The sequence below is a fragment of the Choloepus didactylus genome, chromosome 3 (genome assembly GCF_015220235.1).
Source record: "Choloepus didactylus isolate mChoDid1 chromosome 3, mChoDid1.pri, whole genome shotgun sequence".
NCBI classification, from domain to species: Eukaryota; Metazoa; Chordata; class Mammalia; order Pilosa; family Megalonychidae; genus Choloepus; species Choloepus didactylus.
In genome coordinates this window covers 155,471,155-155,498,795 of record NC_051309.1, presented here as the reverse complement: position 1 = coordinate 155,498,795, position 27,641 = coordinate 155,471,155, and the positions used below count along the sequence as shown (strand labels likewise).

General features: G+C 37.4%; 1 protein-coding gene across 4 annotated transcripts in view; it reads left to right on the top strand.

The window, feature by feature from the left end:
* INPP4B (inositol polyphosphate-4-phosphatase type II B) overlaps nucleotides 1-27,641 on the top strand; it is an 877,116-nt gene that overhangs the window by 605,861 nt on the left and 243,614 nt on the right. For all 4 annotated transcript variants that reach the window (XM_037830718.1, XM_037830717.1, XM_037830719.1 and 1 more), the window contains one exon: nucleotides 197-276. In XM_037830718.1, the coding sequence (XP_037686646.1) occupies nucleotides 197-276 (80 nt within the window). The remainder of the gene's footprint in view (nucleotides 1-196; nucleotides 277-27,641) is intronic.

The window sequence follows — 27,641 nt, the reverse complement described above, 5'->3', positions numbered from 1 at the left end:
TTTGTTTTTAATGAAAAGGATTCATTTGTACCTCTCAAGCCTGCCCCATGAGGTGGATTTGATAGTTGTTTATCTGTCTTTGCAATATTTGTTGGCTAATATTCATTCTAAAGACTAATTTTATTTGATTTGCATGATAAAAATATTTCAAACATCAGAAATTAATGAAAATCATTCGTTCTCTTTTCATTTTTAGCGAAGCATCTTGGGCTACGCAAGTTTTAAAGTGGGAGAGCTGCTGAAGTCAAAGGAGCAACTGCTGGCTCTGAGCCTGAGGTGGGTCTCTTTGTCTCCAGAAACGATGTTCAAATTAATACCTTGATATTTATTGGTGGCCGGTAAGGTTTGAAAGCCATAGTTCTCGCAGCTGTTTAGAAGTCAGATGTTTAGATACCTCAAATGCCTTACGTTCTCCACTTCAACAAGTTTTAGTGAAGCAGCAATTATTCAAGTTCACATTCAAATTCATGTTTGAGATTATGAAAGGTATCAGCCCTTGTAGGAGAAAAATTGCATTATCACTAAAGTGATGAAATTAGTTGAAAGTGAGACAGTAAATAAAAACAGAAACATTAATCATATTATTAAATGTTTGGTTAATTATCAGAATGTTACCTTTTAAATCAAGTAAGTTTCCAGGATTAAAATACATTAGAGGCAACAAAGTAGCTTTATGACAGAGGGTAAGCTGATTATTCTTTGCTCTTTTTTTTTTTTTAGTTTATTTTGTTGCTATGTTATTAAATATATATTTGCAAGTTGAAACAGACTCATATTGAAGCAAATGATAGATCATAGCTAATTTGGAGTGTGAGTACAATTATTTTTCATATACAGCATGAGATAGCCATAGGAAGTTGTGTAATATTTTAGTACTAAGAAGAGAGTATTAAATAGAATAAATATTTCTTTTTAACTTTGTAATAAATTTAAAACAATATTATGTTGTTTTCTCACTATATAATAACTCTTTAAATTTATCTATATAGAGAATACTCCCTTGCAATATTTTTATAGTATAAATGAATATAAAAATTGTAGAGAACACTGTAAATCTTAAGAAGCTCTTGTTTTGATGAAACAAATACCACTTTCAGGGAAGAGACAATGCCTTAAATTTGTTTGCACCCCCATTTCTCTCAGGACCCACTCATAACCAACAATTTATTTCAATAAAGATGTTGTTGACTTACACGGGAACCTGCACTGCTAGCTTTCTTTTCCTGATTGTCCTTGATCCTTAGAACTTTTGATTTAAAAGACAGTATAAAATAATTTAAGGTAAGTCATACTTCAAGCAGAAAAATCAGTGTTGGAGGGCTCTGATGAGACTACCATCTTCTCCCTCTAGCTTCCTTCAGGTCCTGTCTCTTAAACAGCTGTGGGTTTTGTTTGGTTTTGTTTGGGGTGGGGGGTTATGTTTTGTTTGAGAAGACATTTTTTTAAAATTTTATTGTTTTGTGATGCTATTCCCAGTAAAATTGCATTCCTGTTATTATTTCCAGTTTGAAAGTATAAACGGGTAGCTGAAAAGGCCAACTATCATGTCACGCTACCCTAAAAATGTCTATTATTCACCTAGCCTGACCACTGACTGATGAGCATGCCCCTCGGATTCATGATGTGAGATGAGCTAACCTAGAACTGCAGCAGACCCCGTGTTTTGTAGTTATCTTAGATACATAGCACTTTCTCCCTCATCTTCCTGACTCTAAACCACAGTCCTGATTATATCACAACTGCCATTGGCATCTGCGCCACGCTGCACAATGGTGAATCTTTAGACACTGGTTTTAAAACAGAAATCAAGGGACCAGAAATTCTTAATGAAACGAAAATTAATGAACACTTTCAATACCATAGAGGGAGGATAGCAGCAGAGGGCCAAGTTTAGAGTACTAACCTTAGAAGAAAAAAGGAATATAATAATGTCAGATGTAGATAACATCAAGATGAGATTTCCACTTTTGAATTAAAACTCCTGGTTCCTACTCATTTGATTTTGATTTTATAAGAAGAAAGTAAATTCCACACACCCAAAAAAGCCCTGAGTTTTCCAGATGAAATAATTTTAGGAAACCAATTTTGAAATGGCTAGGTTATTTTCCCCTTTTTGTGCTTTGCCAAATTTGTGGACTTCTCTTTCTATGAACCAAACAGATTAAAGTGACCATAGCCTTCTGCTTTCTGGTGCATGTTTTTTTTTTTGTTTTGTTTCTCATGTGATTTATCTTCTTTCCACGAACTCTGTGGTCTCTGTGATACTGAGTAGGAAGAACATTAGGTCAGGGATAAGAAGCATTTTTCTGTGTGTGTTTTAATATCCCTTTGCACGGATTATATTTGACTTGCTTTCCTTTGTTTTTCAGACATTGTTTTTAAAACAATGAAATTCTTAGTTTTCTGTAAAACAAATTCACAGAAATCAAGGTATTTTTGTAGGTACAATTCTATGCTTCAGCTTCCCCAAATCTATATAGTTCAGCTTGTGTTCATTGTCCTTTTGTGTTGCTTCTTATCAGGTATTTTGTATTCTAAAGTGCTCAAGCTAGTTTCATAAAGAGCCATGGTTTAATATGACCACTGTGTCATATGAGCTTTGAACTGGAGATCAGATACATGGGAATTTTTTTTTCCACAGAAAATTTAAAGGGGCAAGAAGTAAGTGTGTCTCTAATTTGTAGATTTAGACTCAAATGTCATGAAATATGATATTGTGCATTTTTGAAGTTGTAGGGTAAAACTTATTTGCATATATTGGGGAAAATGCCTCTGATATATAAGTTATTTCTATTCATATAACTCAGTTTAAATGCAATTTACTATGTTTCTATCTGAACGTTCTAGCTTCTCAGTTGGACTTGATAACATTATTTGGTATTAATCTCTTGTCTCTTCACCTTTGCTTTATTACTTTACATTTGGTAGTTCCTATCTCTTCTGACTTCTTTTAAATCTCATTTATATTTTCTGTTTTGATCTATAATTCATTGTTATTAGCCTTGTCTTCCATGCTACAATGTAAACAAAGTAGGGCCCTTGTATAGAGGTTTATAATTGTAGACATGAGATAATATAGATAATCTTAATAATACTAACAATAACATGCTGTATGTTATGTTATGCTCTGATTAAGTATATTAAACACATTGACTCATTGACTTTTATCAACTAGCTTATGATGTTGTTATTATTGTCCCTAGTTCATCAATTTGGAAACTGAGGTATAGGAAGCAATTCTGTAACTTGTTTAATGTCAAAGTGTTCATAATTGGAGAGCCAAAGTACAAAGCCACACATTTTTGTCTACAAAACCTGTGCTCTTAATGACTCACTTCTTATCTCCTTTAATTAAGGAGAAAACAGAGAACTAGTTAGAAGATATTTCACACATCACATAACTTGTTAATAGCAGAGCTAAGCAAGGACTCACGTCTAAGACTTGTGTTCATTGTTTCTTCCACGTTTGATTTTGCCACAGTGCTTAGTCTTACGGTTAAGTGGTGACTAAATGAGTGTTGGCATACTGTGGAGAACTTAGGAATGTTGACCATGATCAGAGAAACTGGGTGCCAGCCTGCTAGTTTCTGGGGAGAGTGGAGGCAGAGGGAAAGCTGTAAAGTAGTCTGTTCTAAGCCCACTACCCTGGCGTTACCAGAACTTGGAGCTGGTCTGCTGCTCAGGAACTTGACTGTTGGTTTCTCTACCAACCTAATCGGAATCTCTTGGGGCCTGAGAAATTTGGAACATCCTAGTTACTACCACCTCATGGTTTAATAAGAGAATGGAAAAATTAGATCTGTCTCTTGGAATGGTATTTGAGGACAGGGGGAAATAATATTGCTCTTAAAGTATTCAAACAACCAGAAGAGAAAAAAAAATAAGTAAAACTTGTTTCCTAGGAAATCCTTCTAAGAGGAATTGAGATAGATGGAAGTGCTTCAACCTCTTCTCAGGTTGGATTTCATTCAGTGCTCATTCTTTCAACTAGCATTTATTAAAAATTTTTCATATGCCAAATACTATGATAGGTTCTTCAGTGAATTTAGAAGATGGTAGCAGAGTTACTGTTTTGCAGTTTCTGTTGTAGTAACATTATTAATGCAAACTATCATTTCTTGAGCAACTACTAGTGTGTAAGAAATAAGCTAGGCAATTTTTATACATTATCTTATTTAATCTATGTAGCATTGTCATCTTCATTTTACAGCATCTTGTCCAAAATCCCACAACTGAGGATTGTACAAGTAGGATTAGAATTCAGTTTGGTCTGACTCCAGAGCCTCGTCTCTTTCTATTTTGCTGCCTCATGGGAAGCTGAGGCTCTGATAGAATATTTTCTTTGTTTTGAATAGTTTTAGGGAACTTAATGTTCTTATTGCCTTATCTTGAAAATTAATTTTATATACCTGTAGCAGGGTAGAAGTTTGATACATATTTGTTAGAATTTTGGCTCAGGATTATGACCTTGTTTTTATGTTTGTTTGTTTGTTTTTTGTTGTTGTTGATGTTGTTTTTAATGGAACTTAAGGGTATATCTATATATTTCTGGGTTGAATCCACCTAAAATTGGTGAATATAGTGAAGTCTCAGTATTAGAGCATATCTGAGATAGGTAACATTCAGAGCAATGGTGAGCGGTAGATTGTAATCTGACGGGAAGACTGAAAATCTTACTAAGAATTGGCACTTATTTCATTTCAGTATAGGACACTTTACCTTGGGCCTTTGCCTTGTCCCAGAAATGTTCAGCTCATCTTAACAAGTGTTCTTTTATTTTATTTTTGTAACTTTCTGCATGTAACTCCCCCAATTTAAGGAAACATATAATTTTAATCCCACCAAGGGATTAAAAGTCTTCTTTAATGCAAATGTGGGAGAATTTGTTCATAAAAAGAAAATTTATGCTTTTTTTTTACTTTATTACCTCTGCTATGTTTACACTAATGCTTTTGTGGAGCAAAAAACATAAGATTTTGATGAACCTAAATAGACACATGGTGTTATGTTTTATAATAGACAGATGTACATGAGAGGCAATGAAAGAAATGTTAGACTTCTGTTTATTTTTAAAATTTCCCTATTACTTGTAACATTTATGTATGTATATATATCTGTATATATACATACACATCATAAATTGTGTGTATGGATATGTTTGTTCATCTATATTTGTTTTCCATTGTTGTCAAATGTTTGTGCTTAGAGAAAGTAAGATCCAAATTATAAGGTTTTCAAGGTTTTACTTTTTGGTGTTTTGCTTAATTTAATTTACTTAAACACACACACACACACACACACACACACACACACACTCTGTCACAAGCACAGACACTTCAATTTTGTTGTTTTCAGAAAAAAAAATGCTTATGTTTAATCTCCCAATGGCATGTTCTTGTCTTGAGAGCTGGAAGTAACGATAAGGAGAGGCTTCTTAGGCTATGCTGTACAGTTCTCTATACAAGCATACTAGTAGTGATAAAAAAGATTAAATTGTCACTAGCTCATTGCAGATTGGAAGGCCAAGCATGTTCTGTAGACTGCAGGATCAGAATAAGATTGTTCCTGGAATCCTGCAGGAGGGTCTGAGCCCGCAGTGATCTGAGACCTACTTAGGCTGTAAATGGAAAGTAGAGTTTTAAAATGGAATTCAACTTTCTTACAGCTTTAATTTCCTACTTCTACTCTCTTTTTTTTTTTTTTTTTCTATACACCAATAAAGGTTATGTAGGTCTTTTCACTTTAAGACTAACTGTGTTCTTTAAAATCACTTGTACAGTGAGTTTTCCTATAATAACATATTTTCTTATCAACATCTACTTGAATTTGAGAGATAACTAAAAAATATCACATTAAAGACTCTTAATAGTCATGTATATTTGCATACATTTCATTCTCTTTCAAAAGTCTTGCCAGTCAGTAGATTTAGGTACTAAAAACTAGGGTAACCACGGAAAATTCTAATGGTCTCCGCAGCGCTGATTCTTATGCCAGTGTCTGAAATGTTTTTTACGTTAAATAAGGTCAGTAGACCTTGACTGGTAGCTGATAACCCATTTTGGGGGGAAAGCAGCATTTTTGTGATTAATTATAAAGCAGAATAGCATTTTACTTTATTGAATGCACAAGTGGAAAAGTTAGAGGATGAGGATGGCATATAAAAAATTAACTTGGTTGATAGTATTGCGTAGAAATAACTAAAAATCCATCTCATGAACCCTGAAAGCAATGCATAGGAACACTGTATTTTTCTCTTAGGAGTGAACAAGCAAGGAAACATGCAAGTCAATAGCAAGTGCATACTCATGACTGATCCAGATATGCATAACAGGGAGAGCTTCACATCTCTGGATTGTCTCCTTCTCTGTGCTTTCTGTATGATGCAAATGAAGGCTACAGGAAGATCCTCCTTGACTGTTCTGTTATATACTGACAGAACAGTTTTGGGGAGAAGTAACCAATGCTAGTTGAGGCTTATGGTGTAAATGTTGTATCTTATTTAATCTTCCTATAGCCATGCCTGGAAGGTGATATTCCTTTTTTTTCAAATAAGAAAACTGAGGAACAGAAGTTTGACTTCCTACCATCATATAGATGGCAGGGAATGGAGAATGTTGACTGGGGAGACAGGCTTTTGATATCAAGGATTTCCAACTGAATATGTATTTTGTTTAGAATCTTAAAACTAAAGAATTTTAGAGACCAGAAGAGCCCTTGAAGCCAGCAATCCAACTTTTTCTTGGGCCCATTTATTGAGAGGGAACTAAACCCCAGGAGGCCACACATTTTTTTCCATTTTCAGACAGGTCTAGTGTTAGAAAATTATTCCTATTTTATCCCAGATTTTATTTCCTTATGGTAGTCCCACTTTTCCTCCCTGGAGTCAAGTGTAACAAGTCTCGTGCCTTTTGTCTATGACTACATTTGAAAGCAGCTTTTTTGTCCAACTTTAAATCTTCTCTCCTTTTTTCTCAGAGGAAATGTGAAGTACCAAAAAGAACACCAGATTTTCACTGCAGGCACATTGTCTATTCTCTTTGACATCTGTTAATGGAAGTAATAATTACGTACCTCATAGGATAGTTCCAGGCAATTAATAAATGCAGGTGAAGTTCCCAGCACTGCCTTGGATTAGAGAAAAATACTCTATACATTTTCTTTCTTTTGCTTCTTGCATTAACCTCCCTAATTCCATCAACCATCCTTTAATCTTATCTGGGCTTGATTTGGTTGCTGAAGTTCTTTTCTTAAAATGGGACATCCTGAATTCTCTATACTTCGTCAGATTAAGTGCAGAAGGGGTCAATTTAACCTTTTATATGGACATCACATTTCTGTAATCCAAGGAGTGGACCCTAAGCTGAAGCCTAAATTCTGTCTTGAATCATGCTAGCATTATATTTGGTGGCAGGTGTCAGCGAGAGGCACATGGAGAATGGTTTGTTGGGTTGAAGTGGGCAGCGTACCAATAGAGTTGGGGAAAAAAGTAAAAGTTGTTTTGATTAGAAACTTCAGCAAAAGAGCATTGATATCAGGACAGGAATTTGTAAATTTAACACAGGGTGTCAACTGTTTTTGGAGTTTACTGATACATTTTATTGCTGGATAGTTAAAAAACTGCCTATGGAAATAAATTCAAGTGACATTTCTTGGAGCAGGAGGGACACAATTGCCTAAAATTATTAAAAGGGTCTAACATGAACCACTTTGTAATAACTGTGAAATACATGTCAACTTATTATAAAATTGGGGAACAATGCAAAGTATCCAGTTACCATGGGATGAGGACAGTAGAGAAGTAGAAAGAGTATGTGGGTTAGAGGCACACCTGAGCCCAAATCCTGGCTCTTCTGTTGCCTAGCAGGGTGGAAAATTGCCGAGCTTCAGTTTTCTTAGTTGTTAAATGAGGATGACAGTGGTGTCCACCTAACGGGGCTGCTGTGAGGAACATGTGAGTTGTTAATGAAAAATGTTTACAACAGTGCCTGACATAAACTATGTGCTCAGAAAATGTTAGCTACTATTTTTATTATTTTTTCTTTACTGAATGGCTTCTCTATTTCTCTAGCCTCAGTCCTTTTTTTTTTTTTTCAGGAGAAGATTAGATCTGAAACAATATCTGAGGCAAATCAGGTGTTCATTATACAATCTCTTATTAAAGTTATTATTAGTATTATCATCACCAGTATTATTATTTTCCATTTCATTCAGACTCTTTCATTTATAATTTAAATGACTCAAGTTATATATCCTGTCTCTTTCTCCTTATCCATTTTCATGAGGCTGTAGGTATGACCATGGAAACCAATTAGCACTTTTTTAGTTTGCATTATCCAAAAAATGTCCTATTCGTCAGACTGCAAATTGGTTTAGAGTTTTCAGTCACTGAAGGGACAGGACATACTTAGAGCGCACTTCAATAGCTCCTCAATTTGTATAGGAAGGCCTGAAATCTTTCCTCTTTTAAAATGCAAATCACCTAAGGTTAATATCTGTACACAAAGACCTACCTGCTTAAGAAGTTTGAGAGCTAATTTGGCTTTGAAGATAATTTGCAGGAATGATTAGGCCAGCAAGGAATTATATTTGACCTGAAAATTTTGTTTGGATTTGCTCATATTTACCAATGTCCTTTTCAGCATTGTTGCCCTGTGTTTCTACTATTCTGGATACATTTATATCAGCATTTTCCAAGATGTGTTTTGGAAGACCAATATCTCTTCAGTTATTAGTATCTGTTCTTTGAATAAAGGAGCTGTATGATCAAATAAATTTGAAAATGCTCTATAGAAAAAAAAAAGGAGGTGGGTTTCCTTACTGGAGGATTTCTCAGAGAGTGCTGCATTAGCCCTTTTATTCCCTTGGGGATTATAAGAGGACACGCATATTCTGCAGCTTTTCTCAAACCAATTTGAATGCAAGAAGCTTTCTACATGGAACACCTATTAACAGCTTATTAGACACTTTGCTCCAAGAAAAACCATTACATAATTTAGCAAATGCTGCTTTACACCAAAAACAAAAACCAAAAACCAAGGTATTTTCCAGAGAATGAAAAAGAACACACACAAAATACATGTGACTGTTACTGTATATTTATCCGTTTTTCGCACCATAAACATGTTCTCTGACACACACATCTGCAGGCAGGGTTCATCAAAATCAACACTGGCTACCAGGCTCATTCCCCCTCTTGCACATTATGCCCCCATCCATATGCAGTCACCCATCTGTTCTGTTTTCCCTAGTCCATAGGCATTATCAACCCGTGGCATTTTATATCATGCCCATGCTCTATATAAACACAGATATGTGGAATTTGTACAAAATGTGTGGGAAAGAAGTGGAGATATAGATGATGTCTCTTTTATGTTCATTGGAAAGTTCTTTTTAAGCTTGGTTAAGTGGACACGTACTTATGTTCACAATCATCTTTATTATAACTACCCCAAACTGAACTTAGCTCGTTTCCTGAAAGCTCTGCCTTTTGGTGTTTTTCCTTTCTTGGTTAAACTAAGAGCCATCAGGTCCCTGAAATATAACCTGAGCTAGAAATCTCAGCATCATCTTAGACTTGTCCCTTCTAATTGTGTTCTTTTCTTGCTTGGAACTGTATATGTTCTCCTGCCCTCCTCTAAAAAAATATGAGCATGAACATGTGTACACAAAAAACCTCAACTAAAGTATACAAGGTTCTCCATTCAAAGCCTGGTGTAAATCTCTCTTTCCAGCCTCATCTGTAGCCCTGTACCAATACCCTTGTCACTGATCACCACTTCCTTCCTTGTTTATAGCAGCACAGGCATTCTTAAACACTTTCTAAGAGTGGGAATCAGGGTTGCTGTATTTCTCAGGAAACCCTTCTTCCCATGTTCATTGGAGATCAATTTCAACTTCTGCCAGCCAGAGAGTAAACACAACCATGTCGGTAAATACAGATGGTGTGCCTGAGGGTCTTCCCCTACCCAGTGTTTTTGCTATTTTTTTGGTATCCCTTGCCCCAGGAATATGTCCTACCCATCCAGAAGACCCTGGAATTCTCCTAATTTACTCTCATCAGGAACTGAGTGGTAATAGTCTCCAAGCCTTTCAGTGAAGAGGTCTGGTCCCTATCCCCCACCACAGCTTACCATCGGCTCCTTACTTCATATGACCAATCGTCTTCCCCAGGTTTTTGTGTAAGTACTCAAAGAAGAAGGTCAGAGCTCATAATTCCTGCTCCAGCAAACAGAGGCCACATAATCATTAGAAGGTCCCCATTTCTTAACGGCATTTTCAGTGAGGTTTGACTTCACTTTTCCATGTATACATTGAAAGGTCTACTTAATATATACATGCGAGTTGTGCTGGAGTTACCATCCCTGAGGGAATTTAGAGAGTTACCTGCTCCTTGACAATGTATTCCCCCTAATAGTATGCTCTACCTCAGGATTTTCTACCCTATCCTAATTCACTGGCATCTGTTTGCTCTGTGGCATAGCATGGCTGCCGTATAATAAAACTGTGGTTGAGAGAGATGGTTTGCAGTGAGGCTTCAGTAAGATAAAAATTGAATCAGGAAAAGGAAAAAGAATACCATTTTATTGAAGAAAGATAGAGAAAATGGAAAATAAAAAAAATAATAAGATTTTAAGAGAGCAGAAAAAGGTGAGAGAAAAGGACAAAAAGATGTAGAATAAAGAGAGAGAGAAAATAGAGTAGGCAAGTCTGTTTTGCTTCACTTATATTTGCTTCACAGTATAAGCAAAATGTTTTGCTCAAGGTTGTGCCACAGTGGGGGATGATTACTTCTGACAAAGAATGCAACCCTGGTTTTGGCAGGTGATCACTTCTGCACCTCCATAAGAGCTGGGTTTCTTGGGGCACATTTTTTTTTGCTTAAGCTTATTAGAATTGGATAGAAAAAATTAAGTAATGAAGGATACTTCTTCATAACAGTGTGCTTCCATGATGAGTTTGTCACATTATGGAACATTTTACCATCTTGCATAGAAAGTAAGATTTAAATAATAACCAAAACATTGAGTGCAGGTTTAATTGGACCTGACCTAAGTGTTACTGTGCATATATCACATAAGCAAATCAAACTGACTGTACTCACCTGTAGATACGTGCTGAATGTTACTTCTTTCTGATGTTCATAGACATAAATTGAGAAGTAAACAAATGTGTTATTTGGAACTTAATATAAAAATTGATGAAGAAAAAGTAAGGTACCATAATAAACTTGGTCTAATCCCCAGTCATCACAGACCAGAGCAAATAACTTGAATTTTATATTTTTTGTTATCTTCCCCAATACTTCTCTGATGCAGTCTCTCTCAATCAAAGCAGGCTTAAAAGTTTCAGTCCTATACTTAGAAATGGTGTATGATGGGGATTATTTTTCTCTTATCTAGAATCAAATTGAAAATTTTCCTGGGACTCACACAGTAAATAGGAGAGACAGTCTCTAAGGGTTCTTGAGTTTGCTTGTTTTTTGGGCATTCTGCCAACCAACACTAAATTTCTTGGCTATTGAGACTTGCCTCTGGTACCAGTAAAAATGTATTGCTTCTATGACCAACTGATAAAGCCTTTGAAGCACTTTAAGAATAGTCCAATGACTGTAACAGGGAAGGTACTTAGAGGTTCCATTACTGTCACCAAGAGTTAATTAGTTTGCTTAAATTTCCCCATCTAACTAGTACTGATAATAATACCACTGAGATTAAAAAAAAAAAAGTTTTAAAAAACAAAAACCAGTTTTCTATCTACTCTTTCTTTCCTGCCATTCCCCCCCCCCCCATCCCCCATTAGTCTTTGAAACAAGTACTGTTTGAGTGATGTTATCTTTCCTTCTAGGATTATTTGAAAAACGTATTGAGAAAATAAACAATATATGAAGGCTTCAGGGAGGGGAAATGATAAAAACACATATAACTGATTTTATAATGTTTGATATGAAGTTTTATTATTTTCTCAGAGGTTGTTTTTATGTCTTTATATTCTTTCTTTGAGTTCCAAGATGCTATTCATGGACATGAAATGATGTCACAAATATTTCTCTGACATTCAGGGTTAAGGTGAATAAAAAGTGGAAGTATATATTTTCTAGTGCACATTTTCCTTTTTCCCACTTTATAAGGTCATTCCTCAGTTAGAGCTTTATACACTTTTCACCAAATGCTTCCCTACAGGGAAATGGAGTCAGAAAGAAACACTAATGAATGTCCAAATGGTGGGGACTGCATCATGACCCCATGAAAAACATTTTCAGATCCCAACCCTTGACCCTGTGGGTGTGAACCCAATTGCAAAGAGGAACTTTGAAGGTGTTACTGTTTAAGGTGTGAATGAGGATGGACCTTATTCCAGTATGGCTGAAGTCCTTATAAGCAAAGGACACAGAAGGAGAAGTCGTGGTGAGCCCCCAGAAGCTGGAAGTTAACAGAGCCAGGAAGAGAGAGAAAATACCACCACATGCATTGCCATGTGTCAGAAAAGCCAAGGAATCCCAAAAATTGCTGGCCATCCACCCCAGTAGGGAGCAAATCTTCTAGTCTCTGAAACTGTGAGCTAGTAAATTTCTGTTGTTAAGCCAACCCATTTGTTTTAGTTTTCTGGGCTTCTCAAGCAAATACCACGAAATGGGTCAGGTTAAACAGCAGGAATTTATTTGCTCATGGTTTGAGGCTGGGAAAAATCGCAAACCAAGGCCATCATCAAGGCAATGCTTTCTTCCCAAAGACTGTGGTGTTCTGGGACTGGCTGCTGGTGATCCTTGGTCCTTAGCTTGTCACAAGGTAAGGCAACATAACGGAGTCTCCTGGTCTCTCCCTTCCCTTCTGGGTTCTGTTGATGTTCAGCTTCTGGCGGCTTCCTCTGTGGCTTTCTTCTCTATCTGCATTTCCCTCTGCTTATAAAGGAATAAGATTAAGACCCATCCTGATTGAGGTGGGCCACACCTTAACTGAAGTAGCCTCATCAAAATGTCCTACTTACAATGGGTTCACACCCACAGGAATGGATTAGGTTTAAGAACATGTTTTTCCTGGGGTACATATAGCGTCAAACCACCACACCATTATTTAGTATTTGTTTTAGCAGCGAGGAAACTAGGACACCAAGTGATAAGGAGGGTTCCTTTAGGAACTAATTTTAAGGATGGGTCTTGGGCAACTGTGAAGCTGGAGGACAGGCTATGAATGTTGAGTAAGCAACATTTTCTAACAGCACATGAATATTCAATCTGGGAAAGGGTTTCTCCTATTTTTGAGCCATGTGTTTTAATAATCAGCACATAAAGCTGATTTGTGAGGTTCTAGTGCAAACTGTAAGATGATCATGGAAAGGACCTGTTAAGTCAGCTGGGACTGGAAACCAGGCCACATCACTCCTCAGAATCATGGTCCCAGTTCAGCCACTAACTAGTCACATGACCTTTGGAAATATATTTTTTTGTACTTTGATTTTATCACTTCTAGAGTGAGGAATTTGGATTAAATGAACTCTTATGTCCCTAGTTCTGGGGGGCAGAAGATTGTCTTACTTGAGGGGTGGTGGGGCAGGGAGAGGGAAGTAATATTGCATTACTTGGAGGACCTGATTAGTGAATTCTACAAGGAAAATGTCTTGATTTTTCTCAGATAACTGCTATTTTCCTGAAAGACAGCCCTTCCATAATCAGATTTAAAGGAGTTTTTAGAAACAGAGGTGCTGAGTGGAGTTTTGTTTTTGTTTTTGTTTTTGTTTTTATTATTAAATTCAGTTTTATTGAAATACATTCACACACAATACAATTATCCATGATATACAATCCACTGTCCACAGTATGATAACATAGTTATGCGTTCATCACCACAGTCTATCTCTGAACATTTTCCTTACATCAGAAAGAACCAGAACAAGAATAAAAAATAAAAGTGAAAAAAGAACACCCAAATCATCCCCCCATCCCACCCCATTTGTCCTTTAGTTTTTATCCCCATTCCTCTACTCATCCATACACTAGATAAAGGGGGTGTGATCCACAAGGTCTTCACAATCACACTGTCACCCCTTGTAATCTACATTATTATATAATTGTCTTCAGGAGTCCAGACTGCTGGGTTGGAGTTTGGTAGTTTCAGGTATTTACTTCTAGCTATTCCAATACATTAAAGCCTAAGAGGTGTTATCTGGATAGTGCATAAGAATGTCCACCAGAGTGACTTCTCGACTCCATTTGGAATCTCTCAGCCACTGAAACCATTTCGTCTCATTTTGCATCCCGCTTTTGGTCAAGAAGATACTCTCAGTCCAACGATGCCGGGTCTATATTCATCCCCGAGAGTCGTACTCTGCGTTGCCAGGGAGACTTACACCCCTGGGAGTCGGGTCCCACGTAGAGGGGAGGGCAGCGAGTTCACCTGTTGAGATGGCTCAGTTAGAGAGAGAGAGGGCCACATCTGAGCAACAAAGAGGTACTCTGGGGGAGACTCTTAGGCACCATTAATACAACTTTAGACTCTCCTTTGTGGTAATGAGCTTCATAAGGGCAAGTCCCATGCTCGAGGGCTCAGTACATCAAACCGCCAGTCCCAATGTTTGTGACAACATCAACACCAGTCCAGGTGAGGATGTCCAACACATCCGCACTTTCCCCCAGATCCTCGGGGCTGGGGAGGGGAAGGCTGTAAATATGTTTTTTATTATCTGCCCAAATTACTCTAGGATGTGTCACTATTTCACTCCAGCCTATACTAACCTACTGTATCTCACTTCCTATTCAAAGTTCCATGCAATTGTGGTGTTTGAACAAATCGACTATAGAGTTGTACCGTTTAGAAAATTTAGATCCTGTACCAAATAGGTATCTATTCCCTTGGTCTCATATGAAAGTTGAAGTTTTAAAACACAATCAGTTTCAACCTTTGTCCTTTGGCCTGGCTTGCCCTGTTCTTAACCAGACCTGCTTCATTCATATCACTAATTGAAGTCTGGGCTCTTTTTCAGCTTTTTTTTTTTTTTTTTTTGACAGTGGCTGTATGCACTAATACTGACATTCATATCTGCTGAGCTCTAGCTCTGAGTTTCAGGTGTCTCAGAGATATGCATTGTTCCAGAGACCAATCAGGTTATACGCTAGGGGATCAGCATCTCAAAGTTTAGAGATAGGCCTTACAATTCAGGGATAGAGTTAACTGCTGTAAGAGCTTACAATCTAGGGACTATTACAATTATTGTGTCCAGGTTAGGCTATGTTCTAAGATTCAATTCTGTGTTTACACATTGTAGTTAGTCCATATTGGTGAGGCATCATCCCTCTCACCATGTTTTCTCCAACACTTTTACTCCTGTATGTATATTTTCCTACAATTTTATAGAGTTATATTCACATACCATACATTTATCCACAGTGTACAATCAGTTGTTCATGGTATCATCATAAAGTTGTACATTTATCACCACAATCAGCACTTGAACATACTGATTACTACAAGAAAAATTGTTTTTTTTTTTAAGCAATAAGAAAAAGTGATAAAAAGAAAAATAACATGTCATACAATACAATATACTACTAAGGACAGCAAATAACACCACTACCAAGAATCCCATATTACTCCCCTATATCCCCCTCTCATATACATTTAGCATTGGCATATTGCCTTTGTTACATTTAATGGAGGTATATTACAATGTTACTGTTGACCATAGACTCCAGTTTGCTTTGATTATGTTTTTTCCTGAATACCATCCCTTTTTCAAATTTCTACATGGTTGACATTCATTTGCTTTCCCACATGCAAAAACATTTTTATATTTGTATATTTAGTAACAGTCATTGGCCACTCCAGTTTTTGCCACATTATACAGTCCCAGTCTTTATCATGTATCTTTACCTCTGGTGTCATACATTCTCCTATCCCACCTCTTTCAGCTTTACTCACAGACATCTTTGTTCAGTGTACTTACAATACCGTGCTACCATCACACAGTATTATGCTATCTATTTCTGGATCTATGCAATCAATCCTAAACATTCTGTAGTCCTTCAGCATCAAATGGCTGATCTCTGCCCTCTTTCTATCTCCTGGTCGCCTGTGTTGTCAGCTTTTAACTCCCAAAGTTTGTTCATTAATGTCTTTTCATATTAGTGAGACCATACAGAATCTGTCCTTTTGTTTCTGGCTAACTTCACTCAACATAATGTCCTCAAGGTTCATCCACATTATTACATGATCCATGTCTTTGTTCTGTCTTACAGCTGCATAATATTCCATCATGTGTATATACCACAGTTTGTTTATCCACTTGTCCTTTGATGGACATTTGGGCTGTTTCCATCTCTTGGCAATTGTGAATAATGCTGCAATAAACATTGGTTTACAAATGTCTGTTTGTGTCTTAAGTTTCAGTTCCTCTGAGTATATACCCAGCAATGGAATAGCTGGGTCATATGGCAAATCTATATTTAGCTTCCTGAGGAACCTCCATACTGTCTTCCAGAGTGGTTGCACCATTCTACATTCCCACCAACAATGAATAAGTGTGCCTCTTTCTCCACTTCCTCTCCAGCACTTATCATTTTCTGTTTTTTGGATAATGGCCATTCTGGCAGGTGTGAGATGATATCTCATTGTGGTTTTGATTTGCATTTCCTTAATAGCCAGTGAAGTTGAGCATCTCTTCATATGCTTTTGAGCCATTTGTATTTCCTCTTCAGAAAAATGTCTGTTCATGTCTTTTGCCCATTTTTTAATTGGATTGTTTGTCTTTCTGTTATTGAGATGCAGGATTCCTTTATATATTTGGGATATTAAACCCTTATCTGATATGTGGTTTCCAAATATCATCTCCCGTTGTGTAGGTTGCCTTTTTACCTTTCTGACAAAGTCCTTTGATGTACAAAAGTGTTTAATTTTGAGGAGATCCCATTTGTCTATTTGTTCTTTGGTTGCTCATGCCTGGGGTGTGAGGTCTAAGAAACCATCTCCTTTCACAAGATCTTTAAGATATTGCCCTACATTTTCTCCTAAAAGTTTTATGGTCTTGGTGCTAATGTTTAGGTCTTTGATCCAATTTGAGTTAATTTTGGTATAAGGTGTGAGATGGGCATCCTCTTTCATTCTTTTGGAAATGGATATCCAGTTCTCCAAACACCATTTATTGAACAGGCTGCTCTTTCCCAGTTGCTTCGGCTTCACTGCCTTATCAAAGATCAGTTGTCCATAGATGTAAGGGTCTACTTCTGAACACTCAATTTGATTCCATTGATCAATATATCTGTCCTTATGCCAGTACCATGCTGTTTTGAGCACTGTAGCTTTGTAATGTGCTTCAGAGTCAGGTAGTGTGAGACCTCCCACTTCTTTCCTCTTTCTGAAGACATTTTTGACTATTCGGGGCACCTTACCCTTCCAAATAAATTTAGTTATTGGTTTTTCTATTTCTGTAAAGTAAGTTGTTGGGATTTGAATTGGTATTGCATTGAATCCGTAAATCAGTTTAGGTAAAATTGCCATCTTAACTATATTTAGTCTTCCAATCCATGAACATGGTATGTTCTTCCATTTTTTCAGGTCTTGTTCAATTTCTTTTAGCAGTTTCTTATAGTTTTCTATGTAAAGGTCTTTTGTGTCCTTGGTTAAGTTTATTCCTAAATACTTGATTCTTTTGGTTGCTATTGTAAATGGGATTTTTTTCTTGATTTCCTCCTCTTGTTGCACATTACTTGTGTATAGCAACACTACAGATTTTTGCGTGTTGATCTTGTAGCCTGCTATTTTGCTGTATTCATTGACTAGTTCTAGTAGCTTTGCTGTAGATTTTTCTGGATTACCTGCATATAGAATCATGTCATCTGCAAATAGTGAAAGTTTTACTTCTTCCTCTCCAATTTGGATGCCTTTCATTTCTTTTTCTTGCCTAATTGCTCTAGCTAGAACTTCCAGCACAATGTTGAATAACAATGGTGATAGTGGGCATCCCTGTCTTGTTCCTGATCTTAGAGGAAAAGCTTTCAGTCTCTCCCCATTGAGTGTGATGTTAGCTGTGGGTTTTTCATATATTGCCTTTATCATATTGAAGAAGTTCCCTTCTATTCCTATCCTTTGAAGTGTTTTCATCAGGAAAGGATGTTGAATTTTGTCAAATGCCTTTTCTGCATCAATCGAGATGATCATGTGGTTCTTCTGCTTTGATTTATTGATGTGGTGTATTACATTAATTGATTTTCTTGTGTTGAACCAGCCTTGCATACCTGGAATAAATCCCACCTGGTCATGGTGTATAATTCTTTTAATGTACTGCTGGATTCGATTTGCAAGTATTTTGTTGAGGATTTTTGCGTCTATATTCATTAAAGAAATTGGTCTATAATTTTCTTTTTTTGTAGTATCTTTGCCTGGTTTTGGTATTAGGGTGATGATGGCTTCATAGAAAGAGTTAGGTAGCTTTCCCTCTTCTTCAATTTTTTTGAAGAGATTGAGCAGGATTGGTACTAATTCGTTCTTGAATGCTTGGTAGAATTCACATGTGAAACCATCTGGTCCTGGGCTTTTCCTTTTTGGGAGCTTTTTGATGACTGACTCAATCTCTTTACTTGTGATTGGTTTGTTGAGGTCATCTATTTCTTCTTGAGTTAATGTTGGTTGTTTATGTTCTAGGAAGTTGTCCATTTCATCTAAGTTGTCTAGTTTATTAGCATTTAGTTGCTCATAGTATCTTCTCATTATCTCCTTAATTTCTGCAGGGTCAGTAGTTATATTTCCTTTCCCATTTCTGATTCCATTTATTTGCATCTGCTCTCTCTTTTTTTTTTTTTTGTTAGCCTAGCCAGTGGTCCATCGATTTTATTGATTTTCTCAAAGAACCAACTTCTGGTTTTGTTGATTCTCTCTATTGTTTTCCTGTTCTCAATTGCATTTATTTCTGCTCTAATCTTTGTTATTTCTTCCCTTCTGCTTGCTTTGGGGTTAGTTTGCTGTTCTTTCTCTAATTCCTCCAGGTGAGAAGTTAACTCTTCAATTTTTGCTCTCTCTTCTCTTTTAATATAGACATTTAGGGCAATAAATTTCCCTCTCAGCACCGCCTTTGCTGCATCCCATAAGTTTTGATAAGTTGTGTTTTCATTGTCATTTGCCTCGAGGTATTTACTAATTTCTCTTGTAATTTCTTCCTTTACCCACTGGTTTTCTAAGAGGGTGTTGTTTAGCCTCCATATGTTTGTGAATTTTATGACCTTCTGCCTTTTATTAATTTCCAACTTCATTCCTTTGTGGTCTGAGAAAGTGTTTTGTATAATATCAATATTTTTAAATTTGTTGAGACTTGCTTTGTGACCCAACATGTGGTCTATCCTAGAGAATGTTCCATGAGCACTTGAGAAAAAAGTGTATCCTGCTGTTGTTGGATGTAGTGTTCTATAAATGTCTGTCAAGTCTAGTTCATTTATCATACAATTCAACATCTCTGTTTCTTTAGTGATCCTCTGTCTAGATGTTCTGTCCATTGATGAGAGTGGTGTATTGAAGTCTCCAACTATTATTGTAGAGGTATCTGTTTCTCCTTTCAGTGATCGCATTGTTTGCCTCATGAATTTTGGGGCATTCTGGTTTGGTGCATAAATATTTATGACTGTTATGTTTTCTTGATGAATTGACCCTTTTATTAATATATAGTGTCCTTCTTTGTCTCTTTTAATTGTTTCGCTTTTGAAGTCTAACTTGTCTGATATTAATATAGCTACTCCCGCTTTTTTCTGGTTGTTGTTTGCATGAAATATCTTTTTCCAACCTTTCACTTTCAGTCTCTGTTTGTCCTTGTGTCTAAAGTGAGTTTCTTGTAGACAGCATATAGATGGGTCCTGTTTTTTAATCCATTCTGCCAGTCTGTGTCTTTTTATTGGGGAGTTTAATCCATTTGCATTTAGTGTTATTACTGTAAGGGCAGTACTTTCTACTACCATTTTGTTTTTTGGAATTTATATGTCATATCTTATTTTTTCCTCTCCTTTTATCTTTCCTGATAGTCTTCATTTCTGTACTCTTCTCCAACTCTCTCTCTCCTGTCTTTTCCTATCAGCCTGTAGCACTCCCTTTATTATTTCTTGTAGTGCTGGTCTCTTACTCACAAACTCTCTCAGTGTCTCTTTGTCTGAAAATGTTTTAATCTCTCCCTCATTTTTGAAGGAAAGTTTTGCTGGATATAGAATTCTTGGTTGGCAGTTTTTCTCTTTCAGTATCTTAAATATATCATGCCACTGTCTTCTTGCCTCCATGGTTTCTGCAGAGAAATCTGTACATAATCTTATTGACCTTCCCTTGTATGTGATGGATTGCTTTTCTCTTGCTGCTTTCAGAATCCTCTCTTTGTCTTTGACATTGGACAATGTGACCAGTAAGTGTCTTGTAGTAGGTCTATTGGGATCTATTCTATTTGGGGTACATTGTACTTCTTGAATCTCTAATTTTCTGTCTTTTATTAAAAGTTGGGAAATTTTCAGTGAATATGTCTTCTATTACTCTTTCTGCCCCCTTTCCCCTCTCTTCTCCTTCTGGGATACCCATAACACATATAATTGTGCATTTCATGTTGTCACTCAGCTCCCTAAGACCCTGCTCATATTTTTCCATTTTTTTCACCATCTGTTCTTTTGTGTGTATGAATTCAAATGACCTGTCTTCCAGTTCACTGATCCTTTCTTCTGCCTGTTCAAATCTACTGTTGTGTCCCTCCATTGTGTTTTTCATCTCCTCCATTGTGGCCTTCATTCCCATGAGTTCTGCCATTTGTTTTTTTTAAGTTTATGAATTCTTCTTTATGGTCAGCCAGTGTCTTCTTTATATCCTTCAGCTCTTTTGCTATATCTTCCTTCATTTCATCAAATTTATTTAGCATTAGTTGCCTCCACTCCTGTGTCTCAGCTGAGCTATTAGTTTGTTCCTTTGGCTGGTCCATGTTTTCGTGTTTCCTGGTATGGCTTGTTATCTTAAGTTGTCTAGGCATCTGATTTTCTTGATTAGTTTATTTTACAGCTTGTTTTCTTTCTTTTACCTAGTGGTTTTCTTGTTGGTTGGCTTTGTTCTCTGGCCTCTGTTATTCGGTTCAACTTATTCTAGACCTCTAACTTAGGTTCTATTTAGTTCATCAGAATTTTTCCCCTCTTGTTTTTTCTGTTTCTTGCTCTGTCTCTATGTAACCTTTTTGTGAGTGGGTCTCCTCAGATATGGTCAACCCTAGTCAGATTTTCCCAGTCTAGTGAGGCCCGGGTCTCATTGGGAGGGTATGGAGTCTTCCTGAGACTGAGACCCTCCTATGAGGCCTTTAGAATTGGTGCTTTTCCTCTCCTGTCCAGCAGGTGGCGCTGGCCAGCCCGCAGCTCCCCCACCAGTGTAAGGATGTATGGAGCCTTTAGTTCTCCTGGTGACTCTGATCCTGTCAGGGATGTGGCTGACTGAAGCCAGAATCTGAATTCCAGCCCCTGGGGTCTGAATTCCCAGAAGGAGGACTGCCAGTTGAGCTGGACTTCCCTCCACTCTCCCAGTCCTCAGAACTCCAGTTGTCTCTCAGGGGCACTATTCCCTTCTCTCTCCTCTTTGGGGCCTCTCCAGGTAGATTCCTTGGTCAGCCTGAGTTGCCAATTAAAGATGGGGGTGGAAAAAAAAAAAAAAAAAAAAAAAAAAAGATGGGGGTGGAGGCCTTCAGTAGTGAATACAGAATTCAGAGACACTGTGGATACTCTGTCTCCCCCAAGCCCAGCCTAGTCCCTCAACCTGGGCTTTCCGATAGAAAATAACCACATATATTACTTTTAGATTAAAAAAAAAAAAAAGTAGAAAAGAAATCAAGAAAAAGAAAAAAGGAAAAAAAAAAAGTCTCTTTTAAAAGTCTTTCCCCGGCCTGGAAGTTTTGTCAGTGTCAGAATAGAGCATTTAAAGATAAGCTTTGGGCTATTGTCTGATAATTACTCTCCAACAGCTTCAGTTCCACCCCTGCTGGGGGCTATTGAAATGCAAAAAGATAAGGGATCAGTGAGAAGCCAGAAGGGACAAAATGTTGGGGGAAAAAATGGCTTTTTTGGAGTCTGGGAATGGGTGCCCGCTTTTATGTGCCCCCACTTCTCGAGTCCAGCCCTTCTTTAGCACCCCAGCTCCCAAAGTTAGTTAATTAATTTGTTAATTAATTCTGCAGTTGAGGCTGGGTTGAGCCTCCCTTCTTGCCCTCAGCAGATTGCTGTTTTTTGTTTTTTTTTTCCCCCCTTTCAGGGAGCCGGCAGCAAGACAGTCTGTGAGGTCTGGGTGGGGAGGGGCACCAGACCCCTGGTCCGGGGAACTTACAATGTTCGCTGCGATCTCAGCTTTTCCTCCAAGTCCAAACTTGCATCCAATGTGCGACTGGTTACTGGAGACCCCGAAAACACTGTTTCATATAGTTCTTGGGTAATTGCCAGCTGCTCTAGGGGAGAGACGAAATTCTGCTCCTCACCACTCCGCCATCTTGCCCCACCCTCCTGAGTGGAGTTTTGAACGCACTTTGCACATCCATGTCTGTAATTAGGATTAAGGTTGATATTGAGATTTTTTAAAAAACAATACGTGCACTGTGTTTGGAACTGTTTCTGGTACATAGCACCCAATAAATTTTGGATATCATTACCGTTATCATCATCATCATCGTTGCTCTCCTCAACCTGTGTCTCACAACACTGAGCCTAAATAGATTTTTACTTTTTCATAAATGAGAGTTGTTTTGCAACAATACTAGGCTGTTACACTACCTGTCTTTGATCATAGTCTTCCCCCACCTATGGCCAGCTCAGTCCAATGGGTCGGCTGTCAGTCTCATTGGGAAAGTGACATTTGAGGAAAAACCTGAAGGAGAAAATAACCTTGTCGATAGCAGTTATAGGGGGTGGAAATGGGCTGTTTTAAGCAAAAGGAATAGCCAATGCAATGGCCCTAAAGAGGGAGTTTTCCTGCTATGTTCAAGGAACAGTAAAGAGGCTCGTCAGCCTAGAGTGGTGAGCAAGGAGGAGAGTAGAAGCAAGTAAGACCAATGAGATGACCAGGGTCTGGGTGATGTAGGGTGACCGTTATTGTGCATCCTGCTTCATCCTTTACTCAGAGTAAAGCCAGGGGCCAGGGCATGGTTTTAGGCAGAGGAGTAGCTGATCTGACATAGGTTTTGGAACGATCTTTCTACCTGCAGTGTTGAGAATAGACAAACTGCAGGAGGGTAAGAGTGGAAGTGTGGAAACAGGGAGACCAGTTAGGAGGCCACTGCCATTATCCAAGTGAGGAAGATGCCACCTTGCACCAGGGTGGTAGTGCTGGAGGTGCTGACAGCAGTTGTCTTCTGAATGCGCTTTGACAGTGAAACCTGTATCATTTAGTGATGACAGGGATGTGGATATGAGTGAAAGAGAGGAGACAGAAATAATTCCAAGGATTTTGGATTGGACTTTGGGAAGGATGGAGTTGTTCATAACTAAGTAGGGGTAGGCTGCAGTGAAGCAGGTTTTAAAAAGAAGATTGGGAGTTCAGTTTTGAACATTGTCAAGTTCAGAGGAATTAAGTTTATGAGAATGAATTAATGAACTAATAAACAAAAAATAGCAGCAACTGAGGAAGCCTAGAAAAATATTTTAAACTAAAATCAAGAGAAGCAAATTTCTGAATTTGTAAAGAGAGAAAGTCACCATTAACATTTTTAATGCATTAATAAAAGTATTTTAATAAGTATCTATTCAATGCTCTCAATATAGTCCTTAACAAATTTGTTAAAACATAACAGAATGGACAATAGAGAGGATAATAAAGTTGAAAACATAATGGCCTAAAGAACATTTAAAATAAGAAATAGCAATTCGATACTGTAGAAAATTGAATCAGTGAGGCAGAGGGTAAACCTAAGCAATCTCCCAGAATTAAAATACTGCAAGTTCTTCCACTACTTCCACCAGCAGTAGTACCACCAACAAAATAGTAATAATTTAGTGTGTGCTTGCATAGATTGTTTCATTTAAACTTTTTATAAAGTTGGTAATATTATTATCTCCATTTTATAGATGAGGAAATTAAGCTTAGAGGTGTTAAGTAGACAGTCCAATATTATATTGCTGGTAAGTTCCAAAGAAAATGAAAAAAAAATAGATGGAAGAGATGAGAGAGAAGATAATTCATAGGCAGGACAATTTATAGGGCTATAGTAATAGGCTTATTTCAAGGAAGATGAACCAGATTCAGTAATCAAAGTTATATTAAGATAAAACTTTCCAGAGGTCTGCAAACATAATTCAAGTGGATTCTCTACTTTCAAAGCAGCAAAATTAATGAGTAATGATCAATATTACACAATATTCGTTATTAATTAATAATGACCAAGTTATATCCTGGCAGTTTTTAAAGATTGAGGTATAAGAGTTACTAGATTGTTACTAGATTCTGATACAAGTCTTTTGAATGGATTTTAAAAATCCGTTCAACTGTGTGTTTTTGTTAACATCAGTAAGAATTAAAGTATAAAATTTACCACCGTACTATCTTTTGATGTCCAGAAATAAATTTTTAGTATTTACTCAGTGATGTGACCTTCTGATTTCCACCATTCTCGGACAAATCCTAGCCCTGCTGGTGGCTTCTGGGGTGGCCTTGAGTAGTCCACTTAACTCTTTGGGCCTCAGTTTCTACAAAATGGATAGAGTGATACTTAAAGTTATTTTCTGCTTAAGCATTCTCTGATCTTTTTTAATTTTAATACTAAGAGTTATGAGGAGTTTATCTCATAATAATAGAGGAAAATGGCTGCACTCAAGGCTATTAAAAACTAGTGAAACTTTCATTTGGAACACAAATTTTATCTCAAGTCTCAAAAATTCGCAAGAGGATATGTAGGAATTCTACTTGAATTGAAAATTTAATTCCTTGATTTTCAATCTTTAGTGTGTATCTGCTTCCTGTTAGGACCCCAGCCTGTCAAATAGCAAAATTTATTATTTTTCTTATGTGGATTCATTTTTAGAGATGTACTAAAGACCATTTAATTACTAATATGTATATTCCCTTTAATCAGAAATCTTGAAACAATGTTTTAAAAGAAAGATATTCAGTGAAAAAAAGTCAACAGCTTTCTCATGCCCTTTATGTTGGAAAACTGGTACAGGTCATTTTATTTATTCCTGCTGATCTTTAGAATCTATTTAGTATGAATAAAATCAATATACAGTTTCAATATATTGGAGTGTCTTGAACTTTGCTTTAATTACTTTTCTTCTTTTTAACAACAACCACAAAAAAACAGTTCTGTAGGACTCTTTATTGTTCTATATACACTGCTTTAACTGTGAATCAGCCACATTTTAACCTCTAAAGTAATTACCAAATGATTTAATATTGCAGAGTTAAGACTATATAGCAGAACAAGTTACAATTAGAAAGGGGGAAATTTCAGGTCTTACTATTTTAAAATTAGGACTGCTTTGTCTGTCCTTGCATATTTTGCTTAGCTAAACTGAATTTCCTTATTGTGGCAGTAACTGTTACTTATTCTCAGGTAATTTGTCACCACGTAGAAGCCCTGGATCCCCAGGTAGTCTGTCATCCACGCGGCTGCTCGTCCTTTTACTTTTCTGCCTACCTCCAACTCTGGCCGTAGCACTCTCTGCTCCCCAACCCTGATACCCAGGGTCCACCATCAGCACAACTGCCTACCCTCAGTAATTTCTCAGGAAGCTGGTTCTCTGCCCTGCAGCCTTCCCCAGTGGTTACCCTTCATAACTGGTGTAGGGTAGACATCCCCCAAAACTCCTCTTGATTGGGGCTCATGGCCTCAGGCATGTTATCTGATTCCCTGCATTACTGCAGTCATCTACAGAGATCACCTCCCCTCAGTTCAGGGGAATTTGAATTTGTGACTCACTGTGTCTCTCTTCAGCACTGCTCCTCTCACACCTCTGGGATTTAGTAGCCTCAGAGATGATCTTTTCAATTCATTGACCTCAGGTTTTTGTCTACCCTACCTTGGCAGCCCCGCCCCCATGGTCTTGTCAATATTCCCATCCATCCAGAAGCTTTTTTTAGCATCCTGTTTTCTGATTTCCATCTCCTATCTCTCCATGTACACAACCCTTAGTTATTCTTTGGCCATCCTGAGTCTGATTCTACTATCCTGTCTCTGCCCTTCGTAATCTCCCCTCCCACATCTGCTCTTTTCTTACCCAGTTTAGGTTCCATGTTCCACCACTGAGAAATCACAAAACAATTCCCTTGCCTATACCTTCAACTCCTGTGTCCCTCTCTTTTTGCTATACACCCTGATAAATAAATAAACAAACAGATAAATAAACAAACAACAGCTATAGAAATAAAACTGGCTAAATTCAACGTTTTCCTCACTTACTCCATACTTGTATCCCTGTGGCTGAATGGGCTGGGGGGAAACTCACATCCATGAAGTAAAACATAAAAAATAAAAAACATTTTATTTTGGATAAAAGACCCTTAACTTCTCAGATGCCCTCACTTTTCCTCTGTAGTCTTAGTGCATTTCCCTAGTTCCTTCACTCTCCTACCCTTTATTTCTAAAACCTTCAAAATGTCTCTCCTCTTCCTCGTTCTCAGCTGATTTATCTGATTTCTGTTTCACTGAGAAGAGAAATTTTACAATTTCCCACTCTGTATCTACCAACCTATCTGCATCTATACTGCTTTCCTTTCTGGTGTTAGAGATGAACACCCCTTTTTGTCTCAACTCAAGTCCTCCACTTGGATTTTAGATTTCATCTCTTCTCAACTATCCAAGATCATTGTTCTAACAATTATTGCCTTTTCCCTTGCATCGTCTCTATTAGATCATCCCCGCTCTACTACATCATTTCCATCAGCCTAGAAAAATTCTGTCAAGTTTCCAACAGCCCTTTCTAGCTTATGCTTTATTTCCCTGCTCCTCTTTATTGCAGAACCATTTTAAGAGCTGTCTCTACTTTGCCTCCTCCAATTGTATTTTGAATCCATTCTCTTCAGGCTTTTATCCTCATTATTCTGCCCAAACAACTGACATTGGGGTTAGCGATGACCTCAATGTTGCTAAATACAGTGGGCAGTTCTCAAATCTCCTCTTCCTTGACATATCTATATAGTTGACTGCCCCCTCCCCCCAAATCAAAATCATGTTCTTCACTTGGTACTTATGACACTAGAATTTCTTTTTTTCTTCCTATCACTATGTACCCTTCTTATCTATTTCTTTGGTTGCTTGTTCTTCACCACCTTGACCTTTGAATGTTGAAGTATCCTATACTTTAGTCTAAGACCTCCTCTCTTTTCGTACTTCATTTTCTCCCATCCAGTCTTCAAGCTTTATTTAACGTCATCTGTGATGGTTGGGTTCATGTGTCAGCTTGGTCAGGTAATGGTGCCCAGTTGTTTGGTCAAATAAGCACTGGCCTAACCATTACTGCGAGCACATTTCGTGGAATTAAATCTTCAGTAAGTTGATTGCATCTATGACTGAGTACATCTGCAGTCAACTAAGAGAGTGTCTTCAGCAACAAGAGACCTTTAATCCAATCAGTTGAAGGCTTTAAAAGGAGAAGTGATGACTTCAGCAGTCAGAAGAGAGAACTTTCATCTCTACTTGAGCCAGCGAGCTCCTCCTGGGGAATTCATCAAAAACCCTCA